The following is a 19,277-nucleotide window of genomic DNA, read 5'->3' as shown; positions in this document are numbered from 1 at the left end:
CAGCTTTAGAAGGAAGCTTTTCCCAAAGATGTTTAATTCCCTGGACCCCATTAGCATGGTAATTCAATGATCTCATGTTAACATAAACTTCCGTGATTTATAAACAAAAATAGTTAACATGTATTAAACAACTCAGAAATGTGCTGGGTGCCTGGGTGGCTCAGTTGGTTAAGCGTCTCCTTCGGCTCAGGTCATGATCCCATGATCCTGTCGGGACCAGAGTCGGGCTCCCTGCTCAGTGGGGAGTCTGCTTCTCCCTCTACCCTTCTCCCCTGCTCATGATCTCGCTCTCTCTCAAATAAGTAAATCTCTTAAAAAAAAAAAAAAAAATGTCGTCCTCTGGTTAGATTCTTGCATTGGTCTTCACTGGTGGTAAAGAAAAGACCCGGGGATTTGAAATCAAAAAACCTGATGTTCAAGTTACACATTCTACCATTTAATCAGCAAGACAGGACATTCACCTTGATGAGCCTTGTCTCCCATTCTGTAAAAGGGGATATTAGTAATATAATTACTTAGGTTTATTAGTTAATACAGATTTTGCAAACAAAAAAATACAGATGTGAAAATACCTTACACACTAGAAAATGTTACTTTCAATACTATCACATAATTATAGCCTACTTATCATAAAGTTATCATCAATGGATTTTACTCTGAATTCCATGCATTAAAAAGCCCACAAAGCAAAAAAATCCTCCTATGCTGGATAAAAAAACTAGAATAGAGGGGCACCTGCATGGCTCAGTCGGTTAAGCATCTGCCTTGGGCTCATGTCATGATCCCGGGGTCCTGGGATGGAGACCCAGGTTGTGTTCCCTGCTCAGCGGGGAGCCTGCTTCTCTCTCTCCCCCCTGCTCATGCTCTCTCTGTCTCTCTCAAATGAATAAAATCTTAAAAAAAAAAAAAAAAAAAAAGCAAGGATATGTTGAAGATTTCAAAAGAACAGGCTCAGGAAAAGCAAGAAAAGAATCAATTTTTCTGTGCTGTCTTTTTAAAAATGTGGTATTCGTCTTTAAAGGGATGTTTCTGGACCTGTCATGAATCTGTCACTTTCTGTACAGTTTCCTGGAAAATGATAATAGCCCAGAATGAATATCAACCTCATGTGCCAAACCAAAAGAAAAAAGAGAGGAATAGACGCCTGGAGCCAAGGAGCAGGCAGCCAGCATGGACCCACTTTCTCCTGAAGGATCCTATCTCATTCAGATCACTAATCTTTCTCTGATTCAACCTCCAGGTACTTTTCCTCTGGGGAGTGATTTCAACCAGGTGCATTAGTAACAAGCAGGTACTTCCTTAAAGGTACAGACCCCACCTCTCAAACCAGGCTTGCTCAGAACCAAACTAAAACCCCAGCAGAGGTCACTGTGGAGTAAGAAACCACACAGGAAGCCAGGCCAAGAAGTCAGACAGTGGATTACTCCCGCAAAGCAATTGAATCTTGTACTTTCAGAGCAGAACAGGAAAAACTGAAGACGGACAGGTGGAAGAGGGATAGAAGAAATACAAGCTCGCAACTATCCTTCCCTTTCCTCCTGTTCCCATCCTTTATTCTCCAGCATAGAGAGACTGTCTTACATGGGGCCAGATGGAATAGCTTTTTTTTTTCTTTCCAAGTAGGCTCCACACCCAACCTGGGGCTTGAACTCGCCACCCTGCAATGAAGAGCTGCATGCTCTACTGAGCGAGCCAGCCAGGCAGTCATGTGCCCCTGGATGGAATACACTTTTCACATGCTGTCAGTTCACTGACAACCCTTTACACATTGCCCTGACCCTCTAGGTAACAAGTGAGAAAAACGAGGCTCAGAAAATTCTAGAAACTTGCCCAAGCGCAAGTGAGCTGTAATGATGGTACTATGGGGATCTGAACCCTAAAAACCTGGCTTCAGCCTGTGCTCGGTTCAGCCTATGCTCACCACCACTGCGCTATATAGAAATATCAACCTGCCAGTTACCTCCCCACAAAATGGATACAACTTAACTTTCTCGAATCTTTTCTGTTCTTCTACAGCACACACCAGGTTCTAGTGGAACAAAACAGCTCACCTGACATTCCCCACAAAGCAGCAGCACTTCTTTTCTTTTTTTTTAATTTTATTTATTCATTTGAGAGAGAATGAGATAGAGAGAGCATGAGAGGGGGGAGGGTCAGAGGGAGAAGCAGACTCCCCGCCGAGCAGGGAGCCCGACGCGGGACTCGATCCCGGGACTCCAGGATCATGACCTGAGCCGAAGGCAGTCGCTTAACCAGCTGAGCCACCCAGGCGCCCAGCACTCTCCTTTCGTTTCAACTTCCCTTGCCTGCTTTACGTCCCCTCACATGTCCAATGCTGAAACCATATACATCCTTCAACCTTATTTCCAATGCTACCCACTCCCTCTCTAATGAAGTCTCTCTTGCTCCCTTCCCTCCTACCCCAATTCCACTCAATTAAATGAGTCTACTGTCTTAGATCCCCTGATGCAGCACTTAGCAAAGCCCAGCTCAGTGGACAGTCATTTTTAGGTGCTCTCACGCCCCCACCCCCCCACCCCCGGTGTTAAGACAAATGACAGCAGAGGCCCTGTCTTTCTGGCTCTGGCTTCTTCAGACCTTGACACAGTGCATTCTGCACCCAGAACATATCCAGCACAGGGGCGTTGAACTGGATGCAACCAAAAATCCACAATTATACACAGGCTTGAAAGGTAAAAGCTGCCCTATCCATACAGTGTCAAGTTCTTAATCTTCCCTAAATTTTAAGAAGAGAAATCAATAGATTATTGAAGGGGAAGAAGTCCTAGACGAGAAAAGGATGCAGATAAATGCCAAAGGACAGAATATTCATATTCTACTCAATTAAACAAGGCTTTGTGCCTACAGCTACTCTGTGGAATCATTTCCTGAGCCTACACTATTGACCTAAGACTGAGGAAACGATGGAAGAGAAGATGCCTAGCAAAGCCAAGGCTGTGGAAGATTCATAGCCTCTCGAGAGATCCTGCAATGAAAATTTACATGTAAGGTTTTTCCTGTGTGTAACACACAATCTCAAACGTACCCAATTAAAGAAAGGGAAAATCTGGTTATTCCAAGGAAACATCAGGAATATGGAGTTGACTGGATGCCTGGGTGGCTCAGTTGGTTAAGCGACTGCCTTCAGCTCAGGTCGTGATCCTGGAGTCCCTGGATCGAGTCCCACATCGGGCTCAGTGGGGAGTCTGCTTCTCCCTCTGACCTCTCCCCTCTCATGCTCTCTCTCAAATAAATAAGATCTTTTAAAAAAAACGAATATGGATTTGACTAATTAATTAGAACAAGAAAAAGAAAAGACTGTATGTTTACAGATGTCCTAGGTGGTTATAAGCTCTGCCACTTGGAGCAAAAGCTAGACTGATTCCCTCAAGGGTCAATGCTGTCCATGCCAAGACTATACGCACATGGCTTTATTCTCAATAAGCCAGATAAAAGCCTTTTTTTTTTTCATAAGAGGAAAAGAGAATCTTGAAAATAAGCAAACAAACTAAGCCATCTGGAAAGCTCTCTTCCCAGCCTACCCTTTTCTGAGGTGCTGCCTTCATCTTTTTACCACTCACCCAGAAGCCAGTGGCGAGCTACTCAGCCAAGGCTGTTAACACCCAACCTACCTCCCACTCCACCTCTCCCCAAGCCCCCTCCCCCACCCGCTAAAAACTAGTTTCCAGGGGCGCCTGGGTGGCTCAGTCGGCTAAGTGTCTGCCTTCAGCTCAGGTCATGATCTCAGGGTCCTGGGATTGGGGGCGGGGGGAGATGGTGGAGGCTGGGGCAGGGGGGGGGGGCTGCTCAGCAGGGAGCCTGCCTTTCCCACTCCCTCTGCCCCTCCCCCTGCTTATGTGCATGCTCTCTCTCTGTCAAATAAATACAATCTTTTTAAAGATTTTAAAAAAAAAAAAAAAGCTAGTTTCCAATTAGTTTGCTCAAGGTTCCCAGTTCCTGAAGAAAATGCAAATAATAGACAACAAAAATATAACAGGCCATCTGGTCAAATCCCAGCCTTGCCAGGGCTGGTTATCTAATGTCTCTGGGCTTCAGTTTCCTCACCTTTAAAGGGGCCTAACCCCCCCCCCCCCCCCCGTTTCATGGGGAGGTCAGGAGATGGGTGTGAGGAATGGCATTTGAAGGCATTTTCCTATAAAGGGCCATAACAATGTCAAAAGAACTTTTTTAAAGATTTTTTTTTTAATTTATTTATTAGAGAAAGAGAGAGTGAGAGAGAGAGCGCAAGAGGGGGAAGGGTTAGAGGGAGAAGCAGACTCCCCGCCGAGCAGGGAGCCCGATGTGGGACTCGATCCCGGGACTCCGGGATCATGACCTGAGCCGAAGGCAGTCGCTTAACCGACTGAGCCACCCAGGCGTCCCAATGTCAAAAGAACTTTTTTGAAGTTCAGTCTGGATTGCAGAATTCTACCATAGCTGCCTTAACCCCCGAAATTCAACAATGGCCACTGTAAAGAACTGCAGGAGAACCATCCTTTGTCTCAAAACCCTGAGGGGCTACGGGTGCTGGGGTCACCGTGTGGTCGGCTGTGACTGGCACCCCAGCCTGGCTCAGGCGTGCCCTCCTCGTTGGCGACTCCTACAGAAGCACTGATTATTACTATTCCGTTAATGGTCACGAAAGCACACGTCAAGTCACTCGTGCTCCCTGTGCCTCAAGCAGAGAAAACTGAAACCCCGCATGTTCTCACAGCAGATGCTTCTGGATCAAATGGCTTGTAATTACTACTTGGATCACTGAAGGGAAGTGAGTAGCAAAATCACAATCTGGCTGTCACCAATGGGCCCTCCACAACAGTTGCTGATAAAAGGAAAGTCTATTAGCAAGTGAGATGAGGAGAAAACACAAAAGGAGTTACATGCTCTGGGTTTTCTTAATAACAGCAAAATGTCATGGAGGAGAAAGTGTTTATCTCCTTCTTGGGCTGATGCCCGAACATCAGCTGATATGAAGGGAAAACAAAGACCTATGTATGTACCTATCTATCTATCTGTATGCGCATGCATGTTATGCAGGGTCCCACACTACTGACCCTATTTAAACAGATTACTTCGCTATGGTCAGGAGCAAGTGGTTTCATTCCTATTTTCCATTTAAAAAACCAACATTAGCATTTTTTTTCCCAGTTTGGAGCTAATGACTCATGGGACAATACTTCATTGACTCGCAGCCACAGAAAGTCGGGACACCCCAAGCCAATTTTCCAGGAGAAAGAGCCAAGGCCCAGGGGCTCCACAATTTCTGCAATGAAGCTGCTGGGGTAGCTGCCTTCCAGAATCTCAGCGGGGGATTTGTTGTCAAAATCTCCATAACAAACACCTCCCTTCAAACACTGCTTGAGACTCATTATTACTCATCAAGAAGCATGCTATGAAAAGCTTTCATTTTGGGCTCGCCAAAATGTCCTTTCAAACATGCTCAAATAAGGCTGGCTTTACTCCAATCTTAACAGATTTTGAATTAGGATGACTCACTGTTGGGACTGTTATATGACGCACCAATTAGAGTGGAATAGTTAAAAATGCCCGAGACCCCTCCCTCCCGACGCTCAGGAACTTGGCTGCCTTTCTTTATGGCTAATGGACATCATACACTGGCTATACACGAGAAGATGCTCTGTGCAAATTATCAATATTCTCCAACAATGATTAGCAGAGGAAAACTAGTGAGATATGATTCAACCAGCTACAGGCAGAATTTTAAGTCCCAGAGATACAAAAAAACAAATGCCCTTCATTCCACCTGCAACTCAATTTAAACCTAGTTATCTGAGTTCTGCAGTCCAGAAATGATAAATACACAATTAAAGTAGCCCTATATGTCAAAAGAATTCGTTCAGTGTTCCTACACCAGAGGCAATTCTTAGTTAAAATAGGAATAAATGTTTAAGTGTATATGCTTTAAAAAACAGATGCAATATTTTCCTCTGATTATAGTGCCAATGGGACTTACCAGTTAAATCACAAGAAGATCATCTGGTAATTTGAGCACAATTTAAATAAGCACTAAGCTTAATTCTGACCATCAAAAGCTTTTTTAGCAAAATTTATTTTCAAAGCCCAATGTAACTTCAGTTAATAAAAAATGCTTCCATGACAGAATCTCTTAACTTTCAAAGTAGGAATTTTAAATTATTATTTAGCGACGGAAGAGATATAACCTTCAAACTATGTTTTTTATTACAGATCAAACATTTCTTCTCAACTATAATTAAAGGACTGCACCTGATATAGACAATGGGCAGATTTATTAAACGATACTCTATCCTCAGCAGTGTGCTATGGACTGAGAATATATACATAATCATAAAATATAAACTATACAGAGCAAGGGTCCCAATTACAAGCCTGTCTGGGAGACACAGCTTGGTCACATCACTGAGGGTAAGAGGTAGCAAACCAAAGAAACAGAGGTGTCCCCCACTTTTCTATAGTTCACATTGTGTCACTTCGCTTTCATGAAAGATCTGTTTGTACCTGTTAGAGCTAACTGAAAGAAATCCATAGAAGATTTTCACTCACTTTGATGAAATCAGGTGAAAAGCAGAAACACATTCAGTGCCTGTTTTGCAGCAGTAAGCCCTTCGAGAGACAGCATGCATGCGCGCACAGCCCAGTAGCAAGAGGGACAGGGCCAAGGTCCTTCCCTGGGAGCTACGCTTGTCATCTGAGCATCAACCCACCAGAGCTTTGAACTGTGTCTGAGCATCTGAGCTGTACCTCGATTTATTTTGTGCATCCTTTAGCAAGATGTGCCCTAAAGTATGAGAAAAGCCCAAAATGTTACTTTTTGGCTCTGGGAATGCTCAAAATTTTTCCATATAAATTAACGGTATTTGCTTCTTCACCTAATGCTATTTCAGTTTATGAAAGGTTTCACAGGAATGATCTACTTCCGATCCATGGGGAAACCTATAATAGTGATATAATTTTTTTAATCAAGTAAAAAAAAAAAAGATGGTAATTTGATCTGGATTTTGAAATAGGCTCTGCAGTGTATAGAAATAAAGGGGCAGGGAATGGAAATGATTTATATTCATTTATAGAAGTCTGAAATTTTGATGGTATGATTTATAAAAAGGAAGTCTGAGGGGCGTCTGAGTGGCTGAGTTGGTTAAGCACCTGACTCTTGATTTCAGCTCAGGTCATCATCTCAGGATTGTGAGACTGAGCCCCACATGGGGGCTCAGGGCTCTGCCCTCAGCTTGAGATTCTCTCTCCCTCTGCCCTCCCCTGCCCCTGCTCACACTATAAATAAATAAATAAACAAAATCTTAAAAAAAGGAAGGTTTGGACTTGGCATCCTTGTGGCCCCACGGTTGGTCAGATCTAGCAAAACGAGATCACCAAGAACAGAGAGGAGCAACGTAGCAACATGACCCCTGGCACGAACCATTCTGTCTCATACCCACACTCTTGCAGCCCCTGATCTCTGAGAAGGGGAGGTGAAGGGGAATGGGGCTTTGAGTGGAGGTTTTCTACCCCATCTCAGGACACCTTAGGCTGAGCAGCCCACTAGGAGCACTGTCAACAATAAAATAGCACACTGAACAGCCCACAGTCCAGGCCAGACTCACATGAAGGCAGAACAGGAAGCTGTCTGTGTTGTATTATTTTAGGATCACCAGAAAGTACCTCCCTTACCTCCCCTCTGGACCCATCAACAGTGTAATACTCAACCATTCCTCAAGTTTTTTCCAGCCTAATTGTCAAGTGGCCAAATTATCCCAATTAATTTATTAAGTAATACTGCCAACTTCTGCAAAAGCATATTAAATTTGTCCAAGCCTATTAAAATCAGGTTTCAACCTCTACAAATAGTTGAGAAGTTTATTGGACAGAAAACCCAAGATAAAACGATTTAGTGAAGAAGACAGAGAAATCGCTCAGTAACAGGAAACACAGCTGTAAGGGGAAGGTATGGATTTGAAAAAACCCCAAAGGAAAAGCGTAAGTTTGTTTGTTTGCCCTACTCCATAATTCCACTCAGAAATGATTAATTCCACTCAGAAATGGTTCTGAGTTGTTTAGTCAGAAACTCTTCTGGAGTCTAGACAAGGACCCTCCCTGCGCTCAACTCCACTGAGGGCACTTGGTGATCCAAAGGCTGCTGATTCACAGCATGGATGTACTGTCTGTGTGAAGCTCTCTAACCACCCTGAGAGGAAAATGCAATTTTGGATTCACCAAACTCTCAAACGAGGGTAGGCATTGCTGAGCAATAGGGAAGTATAAACGGAAGTTGCTATTTTGATCTTAATCTAGCCATGCCACTTTTAAGATAGGGTTACCATGAATTTAGAGATCTTCAAAATTACTTGGCATTCTGAGGATCTCTCTTATTTACGCACTAGGGACCACATGAATTCTAAATTTATTTTCAAGAGATTCACATAAAGAGCGTGAACCAGCACTGCCCGCTTAACTTAGCACTTGCGTCATCAACGTAAAACAAGATGGCTGCCAACAATGTTCCCCTCACTGGAGTTATTGGGAGTTTTGGGATTGCTGAGTTCCAGAAAATGCCTACCGCCCCTTGAATCAAAGGCTAATGAAATGGCTCTGCAATGTTCATTTGGCAGCTACCCTTTTTCAGTATTTAAAATTTTATGTTCCGTAACATTTTACAGAATCTTCACATCACAATTTATACTAATTACTACTCTACTACATTTAAAGTTTTAACTTTAAAGGAAAAGTTGCTTTTTTTACTTCCCATACGGTTACAAATTTTACTTTTCTATAATGTCATATTATTCCAGTAACCCTGGATCTTCTTGATGTTGTTTTTAACCAAGAAGTACACATTTCTGAAGATGTGAAACAGAGCTCAAAGTTGGGCTCACGAAACCACCAAAATCAAGCTTGTAACTCTTTTCCGAATGTGCACAGGACAACAATAGGGAAGAAATATAGCTAAATATTAACAGTGGTTGTGTCTGGGTAGAGGGATGAGGAATAATTTCCTTTTTCTAATTCTTATCTTCCAGATTTTGTAGTGAAATAACAAACATTAAAGAACTGGCCGTTTAAACATTTATGGATACCTACCCACATCTACGTCATTCAGTTACATAAATACAAATACTGCGATTAGTTTCCTATCTGTTTAAAACAAAAATGTTCAACCAAATGCTTTTGCTTCTCAAGAAATCTTACATTAAGAACATTTACCACATCGGATGGGATAAAGACCGTATTAGGCTCAGATACAGTTAGCTGAATGTCAACACTTAAGAAAAAGGAGCAAGTTATCAAGTTATTTACCATTATCATTTAATTATACAGAATTGACTGTCTTGATTAAAACCAAAATTTGCCTCAAATACATTCACAGAAGTTCAATTCAAAAATATAAGCCTAGCATTAGCCAATGGTATATAGGTGGCTACCATCTATAATGAAGAAATATTTTCCCACTTACAACCAACACATGATTACTTTACAATTAAAGTACAAGTAGAACCACAATTTAAAATGTGATATTCTTTTCCATTGTATAGGAGTATATAAAAATTGTACAGTAATATGCAAAACAGAGACCATGGAAAAGAGGGGCTCATGTGTTTTTGTCCACCACTCCTCCTTTATGGTTCCAGGGCTATAAACAGGTCAAAGGAGTGGCTTCTATCTGTGATTCACGCAATTCACAAAACTAGGATACACAATCAAATAAATATCCATATAAAATCACAAAATCAAGTTCCATGAGATGTGACCCTCTCTTCCAGATGACACTGGAAGCCTATTCAGAATAACATGTTAAAAGTAAAAACAAGAATTTCTTCAGACTTCATCACATTTTTCCTTTCCATTTAAATGATCAGATTAACACATGAAGAACTCATCTTTTCAACAGTCTTTGAAAAAATAACAATCCTAAAACATATTAGTCTGCAACATAAAATTCATTATCATACACTATATTAATGTCATTAGGAACTACTTCAGATAGGAGTATTCAAAATGTTCTGAAGACAATTCACTATACGTGAGCCCCATTTCAGCGATGAGTGCTCACGTTATTTTTAAAATATTAAAACAGGGGTGCCTGGGGGACTCAGTCGGTTAAGCTTCTGCCTTCGGTCAGGTCATGATCCAGGGGTCGAGCCCTGCATCCGGCTCCCTGCTCAGCGGGGAGTCTGCTTCTCCCTCTCCCTCTGCCCCTCCCCCTGCTTGTGCTCTCTCTTCCAAATAAAATCTTTTTAAAATTAATTAAAATAAAATAAAATATTAAAACAGGTGTCTTTCCTCTAGGACACTCAGCAGCTGCCAACAGCCCAGTGCTACAGAGTCCTGGATCCAGGAAGATGGAGGCCAGCCCTGCCCCACGGGCATGGGGTGAACAAGGCTGAGGAAGTGACAGACCTCTCCACGCCTCAGGCTTCTCATCTCTAAAAATCTGATGACAAAATGCCTCCTTTGTGTCAGAAAGATTAAGTGAGAAGAGTGTCTAGCACGATCAATAGAATTTGGTTGCCGTTACTCTATTATTAATTTGACATGTTTATTTTAACATCAAATCTTAGGGGGGAAAAATATTCTAAAGGCAATTAAAGTGTGGATTCTCATCTGATTACATGTGCCTGGAGCTGCAGCTGTGAGCAAGGTGTGAATACCTTTCCGGAAGTGCCAAAAGGAGGCTGGGCGACTTGTGTGTTCCCATTTGGAAAAAGCCCATGCCAGGACCGCATTCCTCTGACTCAACTTTCATCTCATTCTTAACGGATGACGAGCATTTATGATCTGCTGACTATCAAGGATCTCCCACTAAGTCTGCTGTCCCTCCTGGCCTGAGGAACTCGCCTGAGTTACAGAAGGTCTTTTCTCCTTCCCTTTTCTCGCCAGTGTGTCCAGCCCTTTTAATGAAGAAAATATACCCTTCTTGTTTCTTCCTCGCTGGGTCAGTGAGAGTGTTCTTTTCCGGAGAGCAGAATCATCTCTAGAACATACCTAATTAAAAACACAGTTTTAAAAATCTTAAGACACATTATCTGGGGTGACAGAATTAACGGTTGCCTGAACAGAAGTAAGCCCTGCTTGCTGTAACCATCATGTGCTGGCCAAAAGCTACTGCATGTCTGACATACCACACGTGCACCCACCATTTGGCTATCTCTTATCTGGATAACGCCAGCCTAGTTACAACATTCACATCTCTCCAGGGCGGGCAGTGGGGCCGGCAAAACGATCCACAGAGCCCCCCAGGCTGGAGCTCTCATACTAGCCAAAGAAGCCAGCCACCCAGGAGCCGCTGTGGAAAACCCAGTGGGGCTCTGTGCAGGACAGACAAAACCCCCTTCGCTCAGCCTTTTCATTCTTCACACCCCTGTTGCTGCTCCTCAGGGATTTCCACCTTCCTGACTGTAGGACGTGAAACAGAACGGCAGATGCAGATGTGAATATTTCATAACCGTCTACGAGGAGCTGGGTTCCTAGAAGTGGCGGCAGAGAAGCCAGGACTCTCTAGAGCAGGCTGCCTCCCACCCTCCATCCCCGCAGAGTCTGGCCCCCACCCGGGGGGGCGGGGGGAGCCCCTGGGCAGTACTGGGTTAAGTCCCAGGACAGCTGAAGGGCAACCAGCTGGGAAAAGGTGAGCGTCCGCAATCCTCCCTGGATGCCACAAACAGCCCTTCCCAGGAACTTACCAGAGCGTGGAAAGAAGAAACCGACAAGATGCCCAGCCTGCCGAGGGCCAGCTTGGAGGGGCGGCTGGCAGCAGCGAGGAGGCTCTTGGGGTTTGGCAGCTCCCCGCCTTGTAGGCTGGCCAGATAGCAACGCATCCTAAACAGATCCATGTGAAACTTCTCCAGGTTCTGCTCCCATTGCTGGATCTGTTTAAGAAAGAAGAGGGGTAACTGAAATGACAATGAGAAGTTTTCATGGGTCCAGCCGAAAATATGATCCCTTTCACAAACTTCAAGGAACAATCTGTTTCGGCTGGTGCTGCGTGGCTGAAATGAGCCGTCCCTGCTCAGCCCCTCGCAAGCCCTCCTGCCCAAACACAGTGGGTCAGACAGCACCGGACTTCATCAGGACGGCCCAAAACAGAACAAAGCCGGGGGTCCCAATCCAAAACCACGCCAAAACTGCATGACCTCTGGAGAACTCCAGCACGCTAAGCCGGGCCAACTGAAGGCAGGATACACAACTGTAAGTCAGTTACTTCACTTTAATTTCCCTACACATCGCCAGCCTCCGATCTTAAACCAGATTAAGTGAACTGCACACAAACAGATGCCGCATAATGGACACACTGTCACATTGCCGTGCATTCTGAGTAAACGACTCAACGTAGTAAGAAGCAAATGGGCTTCAGGGGTAAAGGCAATTAGAGCTTTTACTCCTATTTTAAGTGTATTACAGAATAATCGCCATCTATACATCTGAATGAAACTAAAACGCATTTTTACACCACTGAAATACCTATGTGCTTCTTCAAAGCTGAAACTGTGAACTGGTAAAGAAAGACAGTCAAATTCTGAGGGCCACTTTCCCTCCTTCCAAGGTTCAAAACACATTCACGTGTAAGTATTACCTTCATTTAAAGATAAACCAAAAGGTGAAGAAGGCTCTAGAAACTTGCCAACACAGGGATTCAGCGGCAGAGCGGAGAGGGGCCTTCCAACGGTAGTCAGAACAATCTCCACATTCAGGAGAAGGTCTGCAGCGGGGGCTTGTCATGAGGCTGCATATGTCACTTCACCTGCACCACCGGCCGCATCGCTGGTTTGGCCCTGGTTAAGCCTCCAAGCAGATTCTAACTCTTCACAGCAAACTTTCCAGGCCAATCCTTAATTCTGGGTAAACGATATTTTGAAGGATCTCCAACACTGAACACTCTGGTCCCTTCAGTCTCTCCCGAGAGAAAAGCAATACAAACTCTGACTATTCCTCACCGCCCCCCCACCCAGTTTCTCTGGATCGATTTCACAGGAAGGTCACTGTGCACCTTCTCTACATGGAAGAAATACAATGGCTACCGGATCTAAAATGATCTGTTGATTCATCATGGTCTGTCAGCAAAACAACGAAGTCCCAGAGTATACCGAAAATTCTCAATCTCCGCAGCAAATTTAACCTTGTGTAAGCTTCTGTACATCCGTATTAGCGACGTGATGGCCACCTGGTGTCAGCCTTTTAGGAATACTAGAACGACCTGTTGGCTTTTATCAATAAACTTGTCCAGGCCAGATACATGAGGAACCTACTCATGAAGTGTGAAGGCTAGGGAAGTTTACATTTCAAAAGCAACTCCAGCAATTCTGGTTCATAGCCTTAGTGAGGACCACTACACTAGACCAACAAGCCAGTCCAAGTCGAAACTACAAATCTCTTCTTGATCTTGCCAATTCTAGATTCCAGAAGTAACAAATGGCCAGTATGCAACCATAAACTGACACCTACCAGAAGCTGTAAGCCACAGTGAAAACTATACTCCCAGTTCTGCCTCTCAAATATCTTCTCTAGGTGATTCCTGAAAATCCACCATTACAGATGCATTCTTTGTCTTCTAATAATACGTAGATGTTTCCAGATTGGGTAGTGTATTAAAGCGTATCCCTCCTTTATACCTCCACATGAAACCGCTGTACAAGATAATTCCTAGGGGCTGTGTTGCGGATGGAAGCATCAGAGGACAGAAAACCAATCAGGCGTTGGATACCGCAAGAGGAAGAAGCCCATGCCATCCATGGTGGAGTAAAAAGACAAAAATATAAAGTAAAACAAAATCTGGGTCCACGCCAATCATGAGAGATCAGGGAAGATGACACTCATATTTTCACTGAATTCTGCGGTTTACAAAGTATTTTTAAAGGCGTCACTTAATGTATTTATGTGACTACACATCAAAACATCACTGGAAAGTAAAGACCATTCCAGCCCAGCTTTACACAGGCAGTCTTAAAATCTTGCCAGAAACGCTGTGATCATCTTCAGCATGCCTCGACATCTCCACCCAAAACTTGGGACAAAATGCAGGTAAATTCATGAGAAGAAAACGGATTCAAATGCTAACGTCATTTGGAAGGAAGAAGAGCTTGGGGGACCCAGAGAGCCTAAAGCAAACCTTACAGAGATGAAGAAGTTCATTAACATATGCAATTATGTTTCAAGAGAACTAGCATTTCAATCAATACTGTACATGGTAGAGGTCGAAATTAATTTTAAATTAAAAATACAAATGAGAAGGGACTTTATGACTTCTCCATTTCAACAATGCTTCCCACGTTCATCCTGACTCAGCCTTTGTGACAGATTGTACTATATGTGTCAAAGTGACTGGGTCACCAGGTGTCCAGAGTTGTGGTCAAACATTATTCTGGGTGTTTCTATGAGGGTGTTTTTGGATGAGAGTAACATTTATTTAGTGCTGTTGTTTTGTTTTGTTTTTTTATCTCAAGCACTGCTAGTATCAGTTTCACCCTGGAAAAGATAAGCTTTCATAGAATAATTACTTCCTAAAGTTCATCTTTTTTTTTCTAAATTAATATATAATGTATTGTTTCAGAGGTACAAGTCTGTGATTCAACAGTCTTACACAGCACTCACCATAGCACATACCCTCCCCAATGACCATCACCCAGCCACCCCATCCCTCCCACCCCCTCCATTCCAGCAATCCTCAGTTTGTTTCCTGAGATTAAGAGTCTCTTATGCTTTGTCTCCCTCTCTGGTTTCGTCTTATTTCATTTTTCCCTCCCTTCCCCTATGATCCTCTGTCTTGTTTCGATGTGGATGGAACTAGAGGGTATTATGCTAAGCGAAATAAGTCAATCAGAGAAATACAATTATCATATGATCTCACTGATACGAGGAATTTGAGAGAGTAACATTTAGATGGGTAGGCTGAGTAAAACTGGTGGCCCTCCCCAATGTGATGGGCCTCACCAATCGGTTGAAGGCCTAAATACAGACCAGAAAGGCTGACCCTTCCCCAAGGAAGAGAGAATTCCTCCCACCCGGTGGCCTTCCAGTTGGGATACTGGCTTTTTTTTCTGACTTTGGACTTGAACTGAACTATCAGCCCACCCTGGGTCTCGAGTCTGCCAGTCTTAGAATGGGAACAGTACTATTTTTGAGTCTTGCTGATGCTGCAGATCTTGGGACTTGGGGGTCTCCACAATCATGCGACTGTGTTCGTTATAATAAATCTCTTTATCCATATTCTTTCATACATCCTATTGGTTCCATTTCTCTGGAGAACCCTGACTGATCCAGCCTTCACCTCCACAGATTTCTACAGCAGAGTCAGTCATCATCAGCCACACAGCTGCTCCGTATTCAAAGACAGTATCTCTCTGGTTTTGAAGGCCGTGGTTCTCTTAGAGAGGATCCGCCAATGGAGGTTAAATGAGGATTTGTGGTTGGATAAGAAACAATGAAATACCTGATTTTTCTTTCAACAGACTCACCGAAGCTGTAGAGAAGGAACTGGGAGAATACTGGGTGAAAGTACAGTGAGGACATGGATTCAGATGCTTGGGTTACTTAGAGGGAAGAGGGAAGCAAAAAGGCTGATCCACAAGCTCACACAGACCTCGTGACACTGAGAAAGTCTGTGAACATATGCAGTGAGCCTGCGTGGGCAACAGCATTACCACACCTTTGTTTCTCAGCAGAGGAAACGGAGCCCCCGGAGGGGAGTGACTCACCCTTCCAGACCAGCAAAGGCCCGGAGCAGATCCTGAGCTGAGCAACACGTGGGAATAAGCTTCTATCAGGCACTTACAATGCAGCCCCTGAACAACGTCTGTGCACTCTCTGAAACCTACCGCAGCAACTCTCACGTAAACTTTCACCTGTCACCTTTACTTCTCCCCACAAATCCCCAGGTGTTCAACATGGAAGGATGTGAAACTATCTACTTGGGTGCCCTATTCTTACTGAACATTTTGTATTTCAGTCTTCTACCAGCCTTGATGTACAGAGCTCAGCCCAAGTTTTAAGCAATGTTTTTAAGATTTTGACAGAGAGAGAGAGCATGCACAAGCAGGGGGGAAGGGCAGAGGGAGAGGGAGAAGCAGACTCCCCACTGAGCAAGGAGCCCAATGCCACACTCCCCGAGATCACGACCTGAGCCGAAGGCAGACGCTTAACCAACAGAGCCACCCAGACGCCCTCAAACTTTAAGCAATGTTAATGAAAAAGATAAACATATTTTGTAATTACCCCTCAAAAGATGAATAAAGTAGGAGATAAAGATACATTTTTACAAATGTAAAGGGAGAAACAGAAGACAGTTTTGTAGCTATTACAATTCTACTTCGGGAATTTCCATCACCATCATCACTAATACAGTAATGTTACCTGACATCACATTAATCAGGGAATTTCTGGAGATTTTTTTCTGAACATTATCAAACACTAAAAATGCCCAAAATCAATTCCCTTAAACCAAGACTGTTTTTCCTCTTTTTCTTTTTCTAAGTTCCTTAAATACTGATCATTGTCCCTAGACATTTATTTTTTAAGATAAATACCAGGACACGAAAACAAACATTCAACTTCTATGTAGACTGAGCTTTTATTCCTTCTAACATCCTGCACAAAACAGAAAAATGACATGAAGAAAACTCACTCTAAGGAATTAACTTCCACCGCAAAAGAAAAAAGTACTAAGAACAAAATTAAGAAGGAAACCTCCCATTTTTTAAGCAATATCATGAAAACAGTGCAGAAGTCTCCCCTCTATTGCTAATATGCTACAGTCATTTAGCGAGCTCAGGTTATGGTCTGCTGTAGAAAGTGGGGGGAGAGGGAGGGGAGGAAGCCTAGTGCTAAAAATAACAGATGAATAAGTGATACATAAAAATGATGACAAGCACATTCCTGCCACACCCAACACCCCTAGAAAAATATTTTCAATCATTTAGTCATTTGATCACAGTATTTGGTCATTTGTTCCTTACAAGGTCTGTCCTAAAAGTTCATTTGTTTTTCCTTTTTGGTTAAGCAGGATGAACACCTCCCATGCAGTTATTTTCCAAGCACTACAACCTACCCTTCTCAGAAGAATCATCTAGTGACATGGATTACACTGAAGTTAGCTAGTGGTTAGAACAACCAGCTAAAGTTTAGAGAATGTGTTTTGTTTTTCCCTCTGAGATAGACTTCACATGCCATAAAATTCACTCCATTTTATAATAAATACACTTCCCATCAAATCAAGCCTCAAAATCCAAGTTATGGAAATCATTCAAAAACTAATTTCGGGGGGCAACTGGGTGGCGCAGTCAGTTAAGCCTTTGACTCTTGGTTTTGGCTCAAGTTGTGATCTCAGGGTCGTGATACTGAGCCCCACGTCGGACTCCATGCTCATTGTGGCGTCTGCCTGAGATTCTCTCCCCCTCTCCCTCTGCCCCTCCCCACTGTGCACTCTCTCTCTCAAATAAATAAATCTTAAAAAAAAAAACTAATTTTGGGGCACCTGGCTGGCTCAGTCAGTAGGGCATACGACTCTTGATCTCGGGGTTGTGAGTTTGAGCCCCATGTTGGGTGTAGAGATGACTTAAAAATAAATAAATAAATAAATAAATAAATAAATAAATATATATATATATATATATATATACACACACACACAGGATAAATAAAAACTAAAACTAATTTCAATTTTATACAAAACCATTCATCACATGATTCATCAGCAAGCAAACCACAATCTGATTCATTATTGAGAGGCAATAGAGCCCAGTGGTTAGGAATGCACTTTATGGTCAAACCCTAGCTCTACCACTTGCTGGCTGTGTGACATCAGGAAACTTATTTAAGCTCTCTCAGGGTCTAGTCACTCACCCATCAAATGAGTGAAACACACAGCTGTACCTCACATGGCTACTCTGAAATCACACATGACTGTGGCCTGAGACAGGAGCCCTGATAAATAAGCTCAGGGGCCATGAGGATGGCGAGTGAGGTCAGAGAGAGGATATGTTAGGTGGGAATGAAAAAGGGGAGGCCTGAAGGAAAGCAGCCCAGAGCTGGCGTTGAGCTGGGGTGGGACCCACACAGGGGCCCAATGTGCCACAGCAAAGAGGACAGGAGACATGGCCCACACAGAGGAGAGCCCAGTGTGCCACAGCAAAGAGGACGGGAGACACAGGTCCACTCCCACACTACTTCAGGCAAAGCACCGGGGATACAGAAATGGAAAAGTTACAGATCCTTTAGGAGCTCATATTTCAGACGAGGAGCAGCCTTAGACACAAGGGGATCATTAGAAAACAATGAGCTGAGGGCAGTGATAGAGACCCCAAGAATTAGGGGGTATAAAGAGGTCCCTGCGGGAGTGGGCAGGAGGGACGTCAAGGTCAGCTCCCTGGAGGAAGTAACCCCTAAACCGTTCATCACGGATGAGGAGGGATGAGCCCAGTGAAGGCCAGGGGGTACCTGGCATGTCTGTACATGACGTGGGGCCCAAATGGGACTTCTCAGCCTGAAGAAAAAACCCAAAGAAAGGGGTGGAACCGGAGGGAAATTTGGCACTTCTAGATAAAGGTAGGAGAGGGTCAGGGGCTTTTATCTTACAAGCAGTAGAAGCCACTTAAAGGATTTTTAAACAGGGCAATCATGGGGCGCCTGGGTGGCTCAGTCGTTAAGCGTCTGCCTTCGGCTCAGGTCATGATCCCAGGGTCCTGGGATCGAGCCCCCATTGGGCTCCCTGCTCGGCGGGAAGCCTGCTTCTCCCTCTCCCACTCCCCCTGCTTGTGTTCCCTCTCTCGCTGTGTCTCTCTCTGTCAAATAAATAAATAAAATCTTTAAAAATAAATAAATAAACAGGGCAATCACAGGATCAGATCTGCTTTATAGATACATACACTCTGACTTCGTATAGAAGACGCATCTGAGGAAGGGAAAAACAGGACAGCTTTTGCAGCGGTCCAGGGAAGGGAGAAGACAGCCCGATGTGTCCTCCCTCTCTCACCCGCACACCGTGTGCCTGAAAAATCAAGCTGCCAGGCGGCACTACGGTGTTTCACGCGGACCTTTGGCCTGGCATTCCCTTCTCCATTACTCTCCTGATTCACTCCTCGCTCTTCAAGAAGCAATCCAGGCAGCCCTCCTGCAGGAAGTCTTCCACGACTACACAGGAAGCCAAACTTCCCGTTTTGTCTTCCACAACACTCTGGAATATCATTTGCTCTGGATTCACTAAATTATGTTGCAATGATATGCTTCACTGACTGGCACCCTGCTAGACTGAGAGCCCCAAGGGCACAACAGCATCTTCTTTGAATCCCCAGTGTGTCCAC

General features: G+C 43.8%; 1 protein-coding gene across 28 annotated transcripts in view; it reads right to left on the bottom strand.

Moving 5' to 3' along the window:
• The window catches only part of TIAM2 (TIAM Rac1 associated GEF 2), a 268,448-nt gene that overhangs the window by 72,095 nt on the left and 177,076 nt on the right, over positions 1 to 19,277 (bottom strand). For 27 of the 28 annotated variants that reach the window (XM_064598246.1, XM_064598239.1, XM_064598241.1 and 24 more), the window contains 2 exons: positions 11,670 to 11,855; positions 10,828 to 10,974 (listed from right to left, as the gene is read on the bottom strand). In XM_064598246.1, the coding sequence (XP_064454316.1) occupies positions 10,828 to 10,974; positions 11,670 to 11,855 (333 nt within the window). The other variant, XM_064598262.1, reaches the window with a different exon arrangement.

The sequence above is a fragment of the Mirounga angustirostris genome, unplaced genomic scaffold (assembly GCF_029215605.1).
Source record: "Mirounga angustirostris isolate CCGP_5_RB_7025 unplaced genomic scaffold, mMirAng1.0.hap1 SCAF_8, whole genome shotgun sequence".
NCBI lineage: Eukaryota > Metazoa > Chordata > Mammalia > Carnivora > Phocidae > Mirounga > Mirounga angustirostris.
This window is presented reverse-complemented; position numbering and strand designations above follow the sequence as displayed.